The sequence below is a fragment of the Onychostoma macrolepis genome, chromosome 23 (genome assembly GCF_012432095.1).
Source record: "Onychostoma macrolepis isolate SWU-2019 chromosome 23, ASM1243209v1, whole genome shotgun sequence".
In the NCBI taxonomy this organism is placed as follows: Eukaryota; Metazoa; Chordata; class Actinopteri; order Cypriniformes; family Cyprinidae; genus Onychostoma; species Onychostoma macrolepis.
The window spans coordinates 25088343-25101121 of NC_081177.1; the positions used below are offsets into that span (position 1 = coordinate 25088343).

The following is a 12779-nucleotide window of genomic DNA, read 5'->3' on the forward strand; positions in this document are numbered from 1 at the left end:
TTGCTGCATTGTTACTATATAACTATTCCTTTATTATTAATCAGTCAAGAAAAAAAGGGAAGCCACAATTACAGTTCATGATTAGAGGAAAATTTAAACTATTCCTTTGAAGTAAATACTGTTGTGACAGTGCATGCGGTTTTTACACAGTTTATTTTGTGCTGCCACTCTGTTTGCTCAGTTTATTATCATCAGTAAGTACATCTCAAGGTACAGTAAGCATGATTTGATGCGTGACATATATTGAGTTTGGAAAAAGGCTCTCAGAGCTGAGGTACTCCGGTGGGGATGAAGTTTCAAGCACAAACTGTATATGCTCCCATTAATTCTTTCTTTCCTCACTTTCCTGTTTTCCCACTTTTGACCATCCTATTTAAATAAAATGTCCAAAAATAAAACCAAGAAAAAAGGAAAGACACAATTAGAGGTCATTATTAGTGGATGAGTTGTGTGTTATAGTTACTCTTCTGAACATTACACAAGAACAAGATGTGTGATACTGAAGACAAAAGTTGTAAAAGCACAGAGGTGACAGTTAGAAAAACTGCTTTATTAAGAGTATCATCATGCACTTGTAATTGTCTGTGTGCATGTGCATATCTACACAATTCACAATTTCATTTCACAATTATTGCTTTTAGTTAAATTACTAATTAATGGGAATAAAAGTAATTTTAGTATTTACTCATCCTCATGAAGTTCCCAACCTGTTGTAAAATATAAACAGCAGGCATGTGAACAACTTTAATGAAATTTTAATTGTGCTTTTTGGAAGCTTTATTGTCTTTTTTTTTATTATTATTATTTCTCTTTCCACAAAAGAAAGAAACGTGTGTAAATAATGACAGAACTTTGAAAACTGTGTTGAGTCCAAAACAGCTGTGACATGCTGTTACAATGATTACAAAAGATCGAGAGGATTCGATAAACAGAAATCAGATCAATTTGCATTCACACAGATTACCATAGTTTAGGAGTATTCCAGTTTAAGATGCATTTATTGTGTGTGTGTGTGTGTGTGCGCGTTTTTGTTACAAATGAGGACATAAATTTGTATAATGACAAGGGTATGACAGGTATTACAAGGAGAAGGTGACTTTTCAGGACATTACCCCATGTCCACACTTTTTAAAACACTTATAAATCACTCAGAATGGAGAGTATTGAAAATCTGAAATAGCAGAAAGTTTCCTGTAAGGGGTAGGTTTAGGTGTAGGGTTGGTGTAGGGCAATAGCACATACAGTTTGTACAGTATAAAAACCATTACGCCTATGGGATGTCCCCACTTTTCACAAAAACAAACGTGTGCATTGCAAAATATATATTCCTGTTGCTACACAGTCTTATATATATGTATATATATATATATATATATATATATACACACACACACTAGACCACATGCATTTGCAGCATTTAGTTAGAAGACAGGCAGTGTTATGTGCCAACAGGAGCTCTGAAATGTAATTTGGTATTTGAATAACTCTGTGAAGTCTGTCGGAAAAATGCCCGGCTATTTCTCATTCTCTCTATCTCATTCTCTTCCTCTCTCATTTTCTCATTCTCCCCATTTCTCTTTGTCTCCCCCTCTCTTCTTTTGTCATTTGTTGATAATAAGAGGCCATCTGTCTTTGGCTCTGCTTCATTATCTGTGATGTGTTGTCAGCACCTCAGAAGAGCTGTGCGCTTTCACAAAATGCAATGTTGACACTCACAACCAAATCTTTTAACAGGTCGCTAAACCTACTGACATGGATTCAGTAACAAAGAAATGTGTCTGTTCTACCCTTGATGCTATGTTACAATAGTGCAAATAGTGTAGAATGTGATTTTGTAATTTACAAATGCATTTTCATTCATTACTTTCATAGGTTTCCTTTTTAGTTTTATATTATTATAGTTACAGTACAAAATACTACAGAAGCCTAAAAAAATGGAGGGGAGGAATAAATAAATAAAGAAAAATAAATGGTAACTTTTTTTCTCTTGCAATTATGAGCTTATATCAGAATTCTGAGTTTATACCTACAAATGTATATTTCGGTTAAAAAAGTCAGAATTGAGTTATAAACTCTAAACTGCGAGAAGTCTGAATTGTGAGATAAAAAGTCACAATTACCTTTCTTATTTATTTATTTTTTTATCCCGTGGCATAAACAAGCTTCCACAGTATACTTGATACTGTATTTTTTTGTTTTTATTTTTTTTTTAACAGTAGGCGAAATAGGACACAATATGTAATGTTACACTTTTCAAACAGTTTATTTTTGTCACATGACCTTACTACATACATTTTTGGTACCCAGTTATCATAATGGAAAAGAAAAATTATTTTCCATACAGTCCAAACAAATTAAAAAATAAATAAAGATGTTACAAATTGTTGCAGATTGTTCAGTTTCATTTTTCACACTGAAAAATTCAGTTGAGTGCATTGCATTGTGGTATACAGCACTCACACTATACTCTGTTATAGGCTACTGTACATTTTGGTAAGTGTACTAAGTCATCCAGATATTGTACTGTACAGTTTTCAAATGTATGAACCTAAACCTATACTGTAAAAATAAAAATAAAAAGACTTGTCAAACCTATTATTAGAGTAAAGGTCATTGCACACTTTTCATTCAAAATTTTTGCACGTTAAAAAATGAATACAATAAAAAGTTTTACAATAAAATGATATTTATGTTTTTCTACTAAAATTTTAATTCAATGTGTTATTTAATTATTTTTGTGAAATTTACTAGCAATTTCTCAGTTTAAGAAAATGAGTTTACTATTGCACGCTAACGCTTGGGGGTATGCAAAACAGGGGTATATGGTACCAAGACCACATTTATGTCCTCTCACCAGCAAAGTACGTATTTTTATGGCATTCAAAATATCATACACTATAAAAAAAGATTTTTCACAAAAAAAGTTGTAAACAAAACAGATTATTGGATTACATCTTACAAGAAACTACTACGTCAGTCTTTCTTCAAAATTTAAATTTTGATTCAATGTGTTACTTGTCGATTGACTTTCTGAGTGATTTTCTTTCTTTTCCCCCATATATAGCTTACATGGCAGAAAATGTATCATCTGACTGGGCATGAGCACATTTCAATTGTTCTATGGCATTTTACTTACAAACCGATATAACAAAGTGTTGCTAAAACAAACAGACACATTAACGTTAATTAGCGCAAAGTTTGCGCTCGTAAAAAAGAATGAACTGAACAACGTCTGCTTCAGCATTGCTGGTCATTAATGAAGATGAATCGCTCAAAGTAGATTTAAGAGCCTTGTTTTATGAGGCTCATTTGTGGCTTTCCCCATGTCATTAAGCATAAATTAAAGCTCGTATGAAAACATGTCGTTATTGTAGTTAAATGGGAGGGAAGGATTTCAAGAATTCCTGTTAAAGGAATGGAAAGTGGATATTTTAGGAACTTTAACTGGTCAGCATGTCTTGTGCTAAGTGTTTTAATTAGCTTTATTTGGCCTTCACTGTCGTGCAGTGCAATCATTTTTTAAAATGCAAATATTCAGAAAAGTAGTGAACTCATGTAGCCTATAATAATTATATAAAAAGCATTTTAGTGGGAAAATACTTTTAGACAAAGCACCACATGTGCTTGGATTTTGAGTGACTTTTCATGTTTACTCGCAGTGAAAACAAAGTAAATATATGCTTTTTGCAGATCAGCTTCCCTCTCAACTTTCCCTCCTTTTTTTCCCTCTACAGGAAGGTAGGCCATGATGTCTTGTGTTATTTTTACCATTAAAATAAACAGAATGGATAACAACCGCAAACCTCAAACCACTGTAATCTCTCAGAAACCCCTACTGTCATCACCAATTTCTGCCAGAGACTGTTTCAGGTACCAGCCTGTATCCGCGCTCGTGTGATGAATGTTAGACGTTAGGAAAGTTTGTGAGTGAAGAAAAAGTGCACTGAGAGCGGCGCAGGATGGAGGTCTTCAGTAAACCCTTTTGACCCTCGGTGGCTGCGCAGCGTGGTGTGTTTATAAAGGTTTCACCAAAGGGAGTTCGGAGCTAATTTATGTAGCATTCGAAAACAAAGTGTACTCAGCGCCGCAGGACTAGAGGGCTAGTGGCTGTGTATCAGTTTGATGAGTGTGTGTTTATACATGCCGCACATGTGCTGATGAGGAGCGCCGTGGCCCTTCATGGACATCTTTGTACTGGTACTAGAGAGCAGCAGCTCCATAGCTTTCCAAATAAGAATCAAAACATTTTAAAATCGGGTTACTTAAAGTGTGTTGGGGTCAAAAGTTTAGGTCAGAGTCAAAATATTTCTTCACACTGTGACATAAAGGTTATGAGAGAACTTGGTTAATATTTTCAATGCTTTTAAAGCAATGTTTTAGTTTCAAAACAAGTTAAGCTATATGTAAAAACTGCAACATGGACCAATTTTTGGAGTATTTAAAAGTAGAAATGTGAAGCTTATAATTTAATAATTAAATTTGTTTTAAACTGTATATCAATTGAGCCATACAACCATTCTTGTCATTTTTATGGGGTGTCAATACATATATTTTACGTGTGTGTGTGTGTGTGTGTGTGTGTATAATAAGTAATTGCCGGATGGAATTTGCCGTGGGGGGGATGCCCCCCCCCCTTGCCCTCTGGTTTATGCATCCCTGCCTCTGCTGAATTATTTTCATCCCCGGTGGGGATATTTGGTGGGGATAAAAATATCCCACGATCTCGCTCCAAGGTCCCGATCTAACTCAAATGATTCACGATACGCGATCCGATTTGAACGCTTCGAAACAATGAATCATTTTGCGACTCAATGGTTTAACTGATTCAGAGTTTAACAATGCTCCGTTGATACTGTGTTCTTTGCTCGCTTCTTTTATATTATTTATTCATTGCTTGAATAACCGTGGAAATGAAATCATTACAATTAATAGGCCTAACTTACAATGTTTTTAATAGATTGTGATCACGTTAAATAGGCTACAGTTTCCATCGTATTAAACATTTCATGAGTCATGACATGACACCCATTATAAATACTTGCCTAAAAAGACGGGTTTATGATGTGCATTATTAACAGATTACACTAACATTAGGTTACTAGGCTATAGCCTTACCCTTACCTTCCACCTATGGAGAGAGAAAAAAAGTTTTCAAAAGCACCCCCCGCCCCTGCTTTTTTCACAAATCGCACCCTGTGTATATATATATATATATATATATATATATATATATATATACTGTACATACATACATATATTTTATTTGTAACATTTGTAACATAACTGGTTGCATTAACTAGAATTAAAAGAATAGAATATACTGAACTGAATGTAATGTTTTCAACACTTAACTGCATGTTATTTACAATTAAATTAAAATGTGTTGTAGTTTAAAGTTATGTTGAATGCAATTACAGTAGTTGAACTTAAGAGTGCTTTTTGACTTACTTAAGTAAGATTTAAGCACATGTAATTTCATAATTACATCTATTGTCTTTGAAATATATAAAGTGTACTTTACATGTGATTTATATGTTAGTCAACAAATCAAAATAAGTGTACTTCTTTTAAAAAGTCAAAAGAATATTAAAACAATGATTTAAATGTATTTTAAGTAAAACATTTGACATTACAAAGTGCACTTTTTTGAAAGTGTATTAAGAAATAGACTTGAAAGTGCACTTAAGTGGCCCTTTTATTTCATTAATAGAATATTATTTGCAAGTGCAGCTTTTTTTTAAAATATATGTTTAAGATTTGAAGAACACAACAAGTGCACATTCAGGACAATTATGCACACTTTTTTTCACTTCCACTGTAAGTACCAACCCAGATTTTTTTTTTTTTTTTTTTAAGGATAGACCAATGGAATTTAATTTTGTGGTAATCAGCATTATGCCACAAATGCTGCTGGTTGAGTTTCACTTTTAATGAACCTGGAATATTCCTTATCAGGTGATTTAAAACAACAACACAATGTGTTTGCAACACTGCTAAACAAGATTTTCAATATGAATATTATTGTTCATTTTATTGCAACAGTACAAACTATATTAAAGTGTCATTATTTAGATACTGTAGTTCTGAAAATGCTGGCGTTTATACGCAGTGTAATCCAGATGCCAGGCAGCACATTACTGAAGGCATTCTCTTCTCTGCATGTGACAGTCATGTAAGTGAAAGCACAGTGTTAGGTTAGGTTAGGTTTGGTGGCATCTGGGCAGCATCATGCGTGTGAGAGCGGCCCCAGATGCAAACACCGGGTGTGGCCTCAGTTTGAGAGCCGATCCTCAGCTGCAAAACATATACAGCCAAACATATACACAGCAAGAGAGCCAGTATGTGCTTATGCTGCATGGCTTTATTGTTTTTAAGCTTTGGTTCTGTCCTGTTTGTTTGCTTGAGAGTTTAGTCTATGTCTTACTGCCTTGTGCAGAGCTCCAGTGACAATGAGGGCCTGTATTTACTCCTAGATGTGTTAGTGCAGGTTTGCCCTCTAGTGATGAATGGTAATAAAGCACTTTTTTTATCTGTGGTTTCCTAACAGTTTCAATTATATCTTTAGAAATAATAACAAAAAATAAATAAATTTAAAAAAAAAGAAGAAGAAAAAAAAAGATTTATGCTTAAAGAAGATTTATCATAACACACAATCAGAAAAGTTTCTACCTTAATGTTTCAAATAACTTTTGAGAAAATGTCAAAATATGGGTGAAATAATGCTCCATCATCGTTCAGTGTAACGTATACATATATTTATGTAAAAATAAAACAACATACTTATTCTGACCTGTATTTATTAATATATATAAAAGCATAAATTATCATACTTAATTTTATTATACTGTAATTCATTCAAAGATTGGTAGATTTAAAATGACAGTCAAGTTTTTGGGGGCTGCACTGTGATCCTTAAATAGTCTTGTAATGTCATCTAATGATTCTTGTTTTAAATATGTCAAGATTTGCGATATACAACTTTGACCCTCACAACAACTCAACTCTTTTGTCTTTGACCCAACCCCCCTTTTTTTAATTCTGTGAGAAATGCATAGAATAAATAGAAAATGTGCATTATTCATCAAAGAATCATAAGAAAAATTTCCACAAATTTATGTTTCCACAAAAATATGAAGCTTCACAGCTGTTTTTAACATTAATAATAACAATAATACTCAGAAATGTTTCTTGAGCAGCAAATCAGCATATAATGATTTCTGAAGAATCATGTGACACTGAAGACTGGAGTAATGATGCTGAGCTTTGATCACAGAAATACATTACATTTCGAAATATATTCAGATAGAAAACATTTTATTTTATTTTAAATTGTGATAATATTTCACAATATTACTGTTTTTTTTTTTACGGTGAGCATAAGAGAAGTCTTATTGTCAAAAACATATATATATATATATATATATATATATATATACTGTATGTGTGTGTGTGTGTGTGTGTGTGTGTGTGTGTGTGTACACATTATAAAATCTACATATACATATGTATATACATTTTGTGAATTATTATTATTGTATTATTAGTATTATTTTGTTATATATTATATTATATTATATTATATTATATTATATTATGTTATATTATATTATATTATATTATATTATATTATATTATATTATATTATATTATATTATATTATATTATATTATATTATATTATATATCATTTTATGGAGGATGCTTAGATAAAACAAGCATAATGATTAAGGCTTTTTTATTTTTTTTTTTGCCTGTTTTTGTTTTTTCACACAAGTACACGCACAGTCATACAATCACACACAAAGCGTGATCAGCTGAAAGCCACAGCGTACAGATTGCAGACCATCTGCTCACTATTCTCTGAATATCGAAGTTGAGGGCTGCATCTTCAGACCACGCTTAAAACTGCGGAAACTGCATTTCATTTCAAATATCCCACCATCAAACCTTTATGAACACTGCATAAGAGCAAAGACATTGTGCAGTGCATTTTGACCAATATCACTATTGGTGTACAATAAACATTATAAATTTGCATACAAGGAGGCTATGAGAGTATGCCAGCACAGACTTGGCATTGAGCCTGTTCACTGCTTTACTTTATAAATAGAGTGGCAGTGTTTGGAAACAGGCTTGTCTTTCTGTTTCACAGTGTACTGGATTTTACAGTAAACGTGATCATAGGCACTGGGTGAGCAGGATCGTGCTGTGACTGTCTCTAAAGAATTATTTTATAAATATTGACTTTAAATGAACCTGTTTACTTGGTTTCTTTTGTCACAATAAATTTTGTACGGATGTTTCTTATTCATGGTGTAAATATGGAAGAGGCTGATGTTTGCAGGGACTAGAACTAAATTGCTTTGGATTGCTTTTGGAAATTGCTTTTGGATGTTTTTGCTTTTAAGCCGTGCAGGTAATATTAATCATAATCCAATTTAGTTTACATATCAAATTTAGATGTCATTTATTGTTGGTGATGCAATAATAAGGTCTGTTGCTTACTGAGCTCTCTTTTAAATGAATTCCTTGTTTATTTCCAACTCTATTAAAGCTTCAATATGTGGCATTTTAATATCAGTTCAGAAAGCTCAGCCTGATGGATGGTTTCTAATGAAACACTTTTAGTTTCTGTTTTAGATGGGGCAGAGGTCTCATTATGAAGTGTCAAATATCACACGTTTAATGGAATGACACTTTAGGTGGTTAAATGTTGCAGGCAGCTGAGGTGACCCAGCACATGGGTAAATAGAGCATAACCCTGACATTTCTGTGCTTTCAGAAATACATTTTCCATTTATTGTGTCCTTTTAATTAAAAAAATAAACATTTAGCTCAGAGGTGATTCACAATATTAAAAGCTCTACTGTACAATAAAGCATATAAAAACGTTAAGCAGCACAAGACTTAACATTGCAAATGAACTCAAATTACAATAGTATGATTTAAAAATAATTTATAACCTTGATTATAAATATAAAAACAGTATATTTCAAGTTTATTGCAAAATATCAATATATGAAAATGTCATCATACAGTCTAGACTTGCTTGATTATATTATTAATTATGCTTTGTAGTGTATTGTAGTTCTTCACCAGCAATTTTGCACTTATATTTTAAAGCTTACAAATATTCTATTTACTTATATATTTAAGTAACTAAAATGTCTGACTTCTACTGAAGCATATATAATCATTTAACAACCTCAGCTTTTCTTGAAAGGTTTATACTCAACATTACTATTAAAAAACAACTTCTCTGCAAAGAGTGCATTTCTGCTGTGAATACTGAGAGAAAAAATATGTTTTTCAGACTTTTGCTCTAGACTGTAAACACTTCAGAATATGTATAGTTCGCACGTCATTGACCTTATTTATTTTTATGTATGCAGCTTTAAGGATTCTGTTCAGCTGACTGAATGCATATACTTGGATGTTGTTGTACCTAAAGAGATATGGTGTGTGTGTGTGTGTGTTTTACAGAAAGCAGCAGACACACAGGCCAGTCCTGATGGCAGGCGCTTGGGGGTCAGCCTGCACTGGACTCCGGCTCTAGCAGCCCACTGGGCCCTCACTTCAACTCTAAACATTTCACAGGTCAGTGAGCAGAGATATACACTATACACTCACACACTGTCTGAAATGCATTTTTTAACAAAGTAATTAGTAATATTATTCAGCAACAATGCTTTGAATTGTTCAAAAGTGGCAGTATAGACTTTTCAACACCTCATCTCAATGTGTAACTATTTTATGTTTTGGTAAATTGGTGGCAGATTGAGTTCATAAAATCTCTTTCATACATTTCTGTACGATCTGCTTACGCCCCACTGATGGCCATGTTTTTAGGGGTGGGGTTAGGGGTCAACCTTCATTACAAACTACATTTACAGAACAAAGATGTACTAAAAACAGAAAGGCTTTTCCTTCACGCTTTTTTAAAAAGTTCTCCATACAGACAACAATGTTGTCAGAGTGATTCTCATTTTCAAGGATCTGTGAAATTTACTAAAAATGCTGTATTGTGCATGCCACACACTATTCACCTGGGCACAGACCAGTAGACTAAACACGTAACATGCATGTGCATGATATCAACGTTTTCACAAACTTGTATTTTTGTAGCATGCAGATGATGATGGTATAATTTTCAAAAACTTCCACTTTGAAACCAATTTTCAAAGCTTGAAACACCCCCTTATAAATCATGTTTTTGTGTTTTCGTATGATAACAAATTTATACAAAATTGATTTTGTAAAATAGTTCAATTTCCCATGAAATTGGGTTGGACACTTACATTTTTACAGAAATTTCTGTTTGAAATAAATGCTGTTCTTTTGAACTTTCTATTAATCAAAGAATCCTGAAATTCAACATATCATCGTTTCTGTAAAAATGTTCGGCACAACTGTTTTCAACACTGATAATAATCAGAAATGTTATATTAGAAGGATTTCTGAAGAATCATGCGACACTGAAGACTGGTGCAATGATGCTGAAAATTCAGCTTTACATCAGAGGAATAAATTACATTTTAAAATATTTTAAAATAGAAAACAGTTATTTTAAATTGTAAAAATATTTTACAATATCACTGTTTATACTGCATTTTTGAGCAGCAATGTATATGTACTTAAAAGTCATGTCTTGACTTAATTAAAAGGTACCAAAAGGTACATTTTTCCAGATGTACCTTTTGGAAAAAGGCTTTTTGAAAACCAAATCTTGTTTTTTGGGGTGGGGGTTTCTCTCTGTAAAAAAAAAAAATTATAAATTTTTCTGAAATTATTTTCATATTGCATATTTTTCCTATTTTAATTTTTGTTTTGAAAGTATGGTAAATACTGGTAAAATGTACAACAATGACATTGAAAAATATACACTTTTTGATATACCATAAAAATAACAGTTAGCCCATCTGAATTATATAACATTTAGGCTATCCATCTCATAGTAGCCTACTAAAACTTTATTATCAGTAGAAGTGAAATCTTATTGTAGTCTTCAAATCTGGGTAAACTCTTCTGTTTTAAAATCACTTACAGAGGAAGTTTGGTCCCATCAGGCTAACATGACAGCCATGACTCATGAAGCTGTAAGCTTTTCTTTTTCTTTTTATTTTTATTATTGACCCTGACCCTAGACCCTGAATATAAGACGACCACGTTTTTTCAGATGTATTTCCAAGAAAAAAACATTGTCTTATATTCGGGTCAAAAAGGTACTCTAAAAAAAAATGACCTGAAAAGAGGCTTAATTTTCTATGTCTAATTTTTTTTGTATTTTTTTTCCCTTTCGATTTTTAGTTGAAATATGCCCTGGACATGTTTTCGACAGCTGTCGTGAAATTCATACAGATGTCAGATTCTTCATGCATAGCTCAGTAATATCTTCCATATGAACAGTTCTTTATTGCTGCTGCCATTTTAAACAGCCAGTCCACCTTACTGACAGAAAGCAAACTGTTTCTAAAACTTTGACAGATCGACATTTCCATGTCGTTGACTATCTTAAATGTCTCTTTGCTAGCAGGACGAGTGCCCATGAGGTCGTTGACGCTGGTCCTGCTCGTCCTGATCAGCGTCCAGGCTGCACTCATCATGGGAGGCCACACCCAGGCGCAGGGGCCAGCCAATCAGCACGCAGCAGCGCAACACTCACCCAGGCCTCACGGCCAATCCAAGCAAGACTCGCACTATGATGATCTAATCCCCAACGTGGACCCCAAACTCTTCAACAAGCGCCGTTACCGCTCACCTCGCGTGCTGTTCAGCGACGTGGTCCCTATGGAAAATGATACGGGGAGCCCCAGGCGCCCGCGAGTCCGGCGGAAGGCCAACGACTTCTTGCATCGCGGCGAGTACTCAGTGTGCGACAGCGAAGAGCACTGGGTCGGCAACCTGACCCGAGCCACAGACTTAGCAGGCAATGACGTCACAGTGCTGCCGCACGTTCGCATCAACAACGTTGTGAAGAAGCAGATGTTCTACGAGACCACGTGCCGCGTGTCGAAGCCCGTCGGGGCCCCCAAACCGGGTCAAGGAGCCAGCGGCGTTAAAGCAGGAACCTCTAGCTGTCGTGGGATCGACAACAAGCACTGGAACTCTTATTGCACCAACGTGCACACCTACGTGCGGGCGCTAACATCCTACAAAAACCAGATCGCCTGGAGGTTCATTCGAATCAACGCCGCTTGCGTGTGCGTCCTCAGCCGCAACTCATGGAGGCATTGACTGACATATTGTCTCAGCCAATCCACTGCAGCCTCCTGTCGTAAGCCCCTCCCACCCGTCAATAATAACAACAGCCGCACTGCCAACGTCGGTGAACCGAGACTCCGCCCCTTTTCTGATCTCTCTATGACATCGCAACCCAGTCCCCTCCTACCCTACCTCACTCTGTAAATTATTGGTCGTTTAAGTTATGAGGACTGCATGACATATTTATATAGTTTATACGGTCAGAATATAAATATAAATATGAATATATATATATGTGTATATACAGTATACATAAAGCAAGCTTTTGTTGTGTTGTTGATGCTCTTATTTATTAAACACCTCACTTCAGTATGTCAATGCAAGACTGCTTTTGTCGTAATCTCATTCAATCTCACTCAGTTTAGTGTGAAGAGCCAACCTGATCTCATGGGAAAAAGTAACTATTTTACGAGGTGGAAATTTTGTATTCATTTGTACGAAAAAAAGCAAGGATGAAGGTCCACCTCTAAACATAACCAACAGTGGGGCGTAAGCAAATCATACGAAGATGTAGAAATG

General features: G+C 34.5%; 1 protein-coding gene across 7 annotated transcripts in view; it reads left to right on the forward strand.

The window, feature by feature from the left end:
- Positions 1 to 12554, forward strand: part of ngfa (nerve growth factor a (beta polypeptide)) — a 35723-nt gene extending 23169 nt beyond the window's left edge. For 3 of the 7 annotated variants that reach the window (XM_058763707.1, XM_058763710.1, XM_058763711.1), the window contains exons 2-3: positions 9483 to 9596; positions 11530 to 12554. In XM_058763707.1, the coding sequence (XP_058619690.1) occupies positions 11544 to 12233 (690 nt within the window). In that variant the 5' untranslated portion in view covers positions 9483 to 9596; positions 11530 to 11543 and the 3' untranslated portion in view covers positions 12234 to 12554. Of the gene's footprint in view, positions 1 to 8169; positions 8191 to 8265; positions 8416 to 9482; positions 9597 to 11064; positions 11096 to 11306 lie in introns of those variants that run through there. The other 4 variants (XM_058763712.1, XM_058763709.1, XM_058763708.1 and 1 more) reach the window with 4 other exon arrangements.
- The last annotated feature ends 225 nt before the right edge of the window (positions 12555 to 12779 follow it).